At 38.2% G+C, this 6,748-nt stretch overlaps 1 protein-coding gene across 4 annotated transcripts in view; it reads left to right on the top strand.

Moving 5' to 3' along the window:
* Positions 1 to 3,963: 3,963 nt before the first annotated feature.
* Positions 3,964 to 6,748, top strand: part of LOC110211889 (Fc receptor-like protein 2) — a 57,439-nt gene continuing 54,654 nt past the window's right edge. For 2 of the 4 annotated variants that reach the window (XR_013487277.1, XR_013487276.1), the window contains exons 1-2: positions 3,965 to 4,160; positions 4,297 to 4,421. Coding sequence is in view for 1 of the 4 variants with exons in the window: in XM_078156186.1 (XP_078012312.1) it covers positions 4,384 to 4,421 (38 nt within the window). In the remaining 3 variants the exon portion in view is untranslated. Of the gene's footprint in view, positions 4,161 to 4,296; positions 4,422 to 6,748 lie in introns of all 4 variants that reach the window. The other 2 variants (XR_013487275.1, XM_078156186.1) reach the window with 2 other exon arrangements.

Here is a 6,748-nt window from a genome sequence, read left to right as displayed (position 1 = left end):
GGCTTCAGTTTCCTTCTCTACAAAATTAGATAATGCAACTAGAAGTGTTCTGAGGTTACTTCTTGTTTTAAATTTTATGAATTGGCTCCTTTGTCCTCTGTGCAAAAATTATCCCCACTAAACAGTGACTCAGTTCATTTTCCCTATCTGGAGCATCCTCCCAACTCTTGTCATTCAAAATACATCTCCCTCTTTCTTTCAAATTTTATTCAACACCTTTTAGAAATTTTTTTTTCCATTTAAACACCCACTCTAGCACTGCATTATTCAATCAATATTTGCATTAATGCACAAGGCGCCATGTATGTGGGGAATGTTATAAGGATATACTCTTAATAAACTCATAATAATAAGATTAGGAGTAGAGAGAAAGAAAAAAAGATAATAAGAAGAAGATAAATATGCAATTAATGATATTTATGAATGTTAATGGGATAAATTCACCCATAAATTTGAAGAGAAGAGCAAAATGAATTAGAAAGGACAATCCAACACTATGATTTTTACAAGAATATCTTCAAATAGAGATTCAAATATTCACAGAGAATTAAAATAAATGGCTAGAGTAAAATGTATTATGCTTCAGTTAAAATAAAACAAATAGGAGTGGCAATTATGCTCTCAGATTAAAAAATAGCAAAAAATAGACTTGACTAAAGAGATAAACAGGGAAACAATGTTTTTCTGAAAGTTACAATAGACAATGGTTAATTAATTTCAGTACTTAATATGTAAGCATTGAATGGCATAGTACCTAACTACTTAAAAGAAAAGTAAAATAAATTATGGAATAAGTATATAATAAAACTACAATAGTGAGGGTCTTCAATGTACCACTTTCAGAGCTAGGCAATCCAATCAAAAGAATAAAAATAAAAAATAAAAAGTTAAGGACCTAAATAGTATTTTAGAAAATTTAGAAATAGTAGACCTCAGATTTACTGACCTTGTATTAAGGCATAAAAATCTCTTAAACAAATACAGAAAAGCAGAAATATTAAACACACTCTTTACTGACAACAATGAAATAAAATTATATTCAATAAAAGGCCACTGAAGAAAAGTTTAAAAGTTAAATGGAGACTAAATAACTTAATGTTAAAGAATGGGTGAGTCAAAGAACAAATTGCAGAAATAATATATAATATCATCATAGAAAATGACAGTAATGAAACAATATACCCAAATTTTTTAGAGGTAGGTAAAGCAGTCCTTGGAGACAAGTTATATCTTTTATACCTCTAAACACTTTCATCAACAGAAAAAAGAGAAAGAAAAGATCAACAAATTGGCAACTAAAAAAACAACAAATTTTTAAAACCCAATTAAATGTCAAAATAGAAATCCTGAAAATTAAAGAAGAAATTAATAAAAAAAATGAAAGAAAAAACACATTGAATTAATAAATGAAACTAGGAACTTTTTGTGTGGGGGGGGAAATAGATAAATCATTAGGAAAGTATAGGAGGAGGAATAATACCCAATGCATCTGGAAAAATAGTTTGGGACCAAGTTGTATGTGGCTTTATCATCTTAACAGGATCAATTATATTTTATACTAAATGCAATAAGAAGTCATTGCAGTTGGTCAACTAAGGAAGTCATGTGGTCAGGTGTATATTTAAGGAAAATTACTTTGGCTGCATTGTATAAGATGGACTAGGTTGGTGAGATACTTGAGGCAGGTAAATTAATTATAAGGCTACTATAATAAGCTAGGCTAGAGACGGTGAAGGATAGCTAGGTGATACAGTGGATAAAGCAGATAAATTGCAAGTCCAATGGACTTGGAATCAGAAAGACTCATCTTTATGAGTTAAAATCTGGCTTCAGACACTTGCTAGTATGTGACCATGGGCGAGTCACGTGTCCCTGTTTGCCTCAGTTTCCTCATCTGTGAAATGAGCTGGAGAAGGAAATGGCAAACCACTCCAGGATCTTTGCCAAGAAAACCCCAATTAGGGTCATGGAGAGTCAGACACAATTGAAATGACAACAACAACAGAGGTGGTGAGGTCCGAAAACTGAGATGGTAGTTGTGTGAGTGGAGAGAGGAGGGCAGATGTGAGAGATGTGAAAATATGAACACCAAGATTTGCAACTGATTAGGTGTATGGGGTGAGAGACAATGAGGAGTCCAGGAAACCGGCAATTACATGAACATAAGTGACTGGAAGAAAGGTGGTGCCTTCAAAAGAAAGTAGTAATTTTGGAAGAGGAGGGGGTTTAGCGCAAAAAACAAGATCAAGAGAGCCAGAAAGAGACATGGACAAGCAGAAGAAAGTTGGTGACAACAGGTTAAATTTATTACATGCTCAATTTTTTTTTAAGTGACCCAAGGTAACACAGCTTGCTCTTGGCAGATTGAGGACTCCAACTCATTTCTTCTAGCTGATAATACAGGATTCTTCCCACTACCACACCTGGGTGGGTCATTGGAAACCCAACCTAGGTATTGTTGGTTGGTCAAAAACAAAACCCAGACCTGAGAAACATAGAAAGAATTTTAAGTCATTCAGCAGTGGGGAGAGCCAGAATAGATGGCCTATTCCCCAGATTCTCTGGAGTTTTTACTTTATACATAGTTTTTTAAAAAAGGAACAAGGAAATAACAGCCAACCTGCCAGTAGTTTTCAGATAAGACAAGTAAGTATCTTGAGATGTATAATGGGAGGAAACTCCTTACATTCCTTCTTGCATCAATCTTCAGTTCCCCTTGGAAGGTTTTTTGGAGGAGGATATCCTAAGTTAAGCACTAGACAAATCTGGTCTCTGAGCAATAAGTCTAGTTTCTCAACTATGCAGGGCTAGGTTCAAACACGCATTAAAATTTTCCATAGCATCAACATGAAAGCACAAAAGAGAACCCACACTTTAGAATGATTCAGGCTTCTCATTCACTCACAAAACAATTGACAGTTATGGAGGATGCAAAGCAGTATGTGTGAAACACAAAATATATATATATATTATATATATATATATATATATTATAAGTTTTCAGTTTTGTAGTTTGTTCTTATTCTAAGTATCCACATAAGGGACACTCTTTATTTGTTTTTTGGGTTTTTTTTAGGCAATTGGGGTTAAGTGACTTGCCCAGGGTCACACAGCTAGTAAGTGTGAAGTGTTTGGTCTGAGGCCAGATTTGAACTCAGGTCCTCCTGACTTCAGGGCAGGTGCTCTATCCACTGCACCACCTAGCTGCCCCCCATATGGGACATTCTTAAGCTTGTTTGGCCATCTCCTCTGTTCATTCAAATAGCTCCTGAAATTCCACATCCTTTAGGAAATCCTCTTGGATGGATCAGAGGAAAGTTCCCAGATGACTCAGACTTGTCTGACTGTAGAATCCTCTGCATGCATCTCTTCTGTTTCCCCATTGCAAATATACCCTCACCCTAACATTCATGTGATAGTAATACTATTCATTATCTACTTATATATATGTAAATGTTTCTAGGGGTTTTCCCTCCATATCTCCCTTCCATGAGTATCATTGTCAATGATAGATAATGTTTCCAGTGGGGAAGGACTAAATCTGTCTGAATCCTCCAGTACAACAGTTGTTTCGCATAAAATATTAGTACTAAAATAAGTTTTTGGATGAAAATGACCATGATAGTGATGTTAAGGATGACAAGATCCATCTTTGAGCTGCATTTAGATTTCGACCCTCTCTAGACTGTAGCACAGATGAGTGACAATGTGTGACTGCATGGTCAACTGAAAGTGAGCCTTGGAGTAGTAAAAGGAATGCCCCTTGAAAGGTGTAAAGCAGATGATTGGAATCTGAGCATTCTCTGAAATCAGAGACAGTTTCTTCTGATAAACAGGAACTAGAGAGAACTATTCTGTTATCGTAAGAGCTCAGAATCATCACAGGCTGAAGTAGAGGGGTATGCTTAAGCAATTCTATAAGGAACCACTTTTGGTTTCTCAGTGTTTACAGAAGAGGAAATGCTGGCTTACCATTGAATAATGACACCTCCCACTTCTCTTTTGTTCATTCTAACAGCTCTATTTTGAAAAGTCGCTTGGTACCACTATGGATGTATCCTGCTTCTGAGATTTGACTGATCTATCACTGAGAGAAGGTCTCTTCCCATTTAGCCTGTATCTGATCCTCATGCTTCTTTGGATATCACTATTGATTCTTGGTGAGTATGGTATATCCTGGGTGGGGCAGCTCAGATGTTCCCTGACCCCATATCTCTCTGACAGACTTGGGCAGCCTGGGACAAGCAGAGATTCTCCTCAAGGAGATTTGATGCTTCGCCTTTCTATATGAATCAGGTCTGCATGGACATGGCAAGGCAGGAAGCAGAAGAAACTGGGCAGATGTAGGGTACAAGGAAAACAAGAAGAAATTGAGCAACTTTAATGTTTCAGAAGAAACTCCAGTCAGTGCCTTTTGTTTGGTATGCATGCCTCCTTTTGAATTTAATAGCAAACTTTATAAGCCCATCAAAATGGACTTTTCTTATTTAACCAAGTAGCCTCTGACAGCCACTTACTTACTAAGGAATTCTCCTATCTTCCTCAATTTTTCAACCAGGTGATCTGAACACACCATGCTTGAGCAGAAATGCTGAATCAGTACTGTGCTAGTTATTGTTACCTTCTGAAAGCCATTGACATTTTAACCCCAAGCTCTGCTTTTCTATAAAGGATGGTGTTTTTTGTCTCAGGGAAAGGGAATAAGCATTTTCATAATATCTATTATGTGACAGGTGTTATGCTAAGAATTTTTTTAAACAAATATTATGTCATTTGATTCTCATAACAACCTGGAGAGATAGGTGCTATTATTATCCCCATTTCACAATTGAGGAAACTGAGGCAAACAGAAATAGCCACCTTGTTCAGTGTCACAGAGGTCGTAAGTCTGAGGTTAGATTTGAACTCAGGTCTTCCTGACTCCAGGCCTAGCACTCTCTATATCAAATGTATCTTGGGATATATTGTAATCAAAGAGTTTACCCAATCAAAATTATCTATGAGACTCTGCTCATTGACTAACTGACCTTTCTTTGACTGTATTCTATGTCAGAGAGCACTAGACCTGTGACCCTGACATAATGGAGATATTTATCCCAGGAAGAGAATACACATGTGGGAATAATGTCTGTAATGTTTTTACTCAGCCTACAATCAATAAAAAAAAAAAAGAAATACTACTTAAAAACACAAGGGGGGGGCAGCCAGGTGGTGCAGTGGATAGAGCAGTGGCCCCAGAGTCAGAAGAACCTGAGTTCAAATCTGGCTTCAGACATTTGATGCTTACTAGCTGTGTGACCCTGGGCAAATCACTTAACCCCACTGCCTAACAAAACACAAATACACAAATAAATAAATAAATGAAAATAAAAAAACAAGGAGCACAATTCATTAATAATACATACAAACATTACCAAGTAACTGAATTCTCTGTTCTTCCAGACCTGGGAAATTTCTGCCCCACTAGACAGAAGATTGATAGGGACTCAGGAGTTCTACTACATAAACAGTCCAAATCTTCCCTTGAGTAGACAAAAGAGTGTAATTTCCATCCACAAGATTCATACTTTCTGTATGACGAGTCAGCAGATGCAGACACAGAAGCTCATGAAATAGGGCCTCCAATCAGGCATGGCACCATCTCCAGTCCTCCTGATCTATCTCTTGCCACTGGACCCAAATGGCTGTAGAGGAGAAAGTGAGGCTGGTGACTTTGCACAGCCCTGTTTCGCTTAAATCCAAATCACTTGCATGTCATGGCATCATCTCCTTGATGTCATGTTCCTCTTCGAGAACAAAGGACAAACATCAATGGGTCAGGCACACCATGAGGCCCTGATCAGGGACCTGGTATGAACCAAAATTCAAGAAGTTTGGCACTTTGGTTGTTGGACAGAACCCCTGACCTTATCTGGCCAGGTCACCCACTAGTGGAGTTGATAAGAAAGGACTCTAAGTCCAGTTGACTTTGTGTCCCTCTCTGAATATGTCTGACACTTCCCCCTCTTCACTTTCTGCCACCACCCCCAGCCTCAATCACCACTGTTTCACTTTTCCTGTAGAGGAAGGCTAGACAAAGTGAAAGTGAGGAAGCATGACATTTAGTACGGAAAAGAAAAAGTTATTCAGAGAAAGCGATCTCCCTAGATACAAATCTTGATGATGCAGTGAGTTGAATGTCTTATAAAAAGATCACGTTCTAGTCACAAGCTGGGAAGTAGCTTATGGATGTGAGCTCCAGGTGGGACCTTGTTGTTTAGTCATTGTTCAGTCACGTCTGACTCTTCAAACCCCATTTGGGGTTGTCTTGTTAAAGACACTGGAGTGGCTTGCCATTTCCTTCTCCAGCTCATTTTACAGATGGGGAAACTGAGGCAAACTGGATTAAGTGACTTGCCTAAGATCACACAGCTAGTGTCTGAGATCAGATTTGAATTCAAGAAGAGGAGTCTTCATGACTCCAGGCCCAGCACTCTGTTCACTGCACCACCTAGCTGCCCTAAAGGGGATTTAGATTTGATGATTTCATTTTTCCACAGGAAGGAACTGAGGTCCTTAGAAATGAAACAACGTGCTTGATGTCACTTACTAGTTAGGCGCAGATCCAAGAACCGATCCGTGTACATCTCCATCCACTACAGTCCACTGTCCTTAGGTCAGGGCACCTACTAAGAGAAGAAATCCCCTTCCCAGGGCTGAGGCTGGGAGTAATGTGAGTAAAGAGAGCTTAGAACCAACCCCTCCTCCA

This window comes from Phascolarctos cinereus, unplaced genomic scaffold (assembly GCF_003287225.1).
Source record: "Phascolarctos cinereus isolate Bilbo 61053 unplaced genomic scaffold, phaCin_HiC Scaffold_5;HRSCAF=322, whole genome shotgun sequence".
NCBI classification, from domain to species: Eukaryota; Metazoa; Chordata; class Mammalia; order Diprotodontia; family Phascolarctidae; genus Phascolarctos; species Phascolarctos cinereus.
This window is presented reverse-complemented; position numbering and strand designations above follow the sequence as displayed.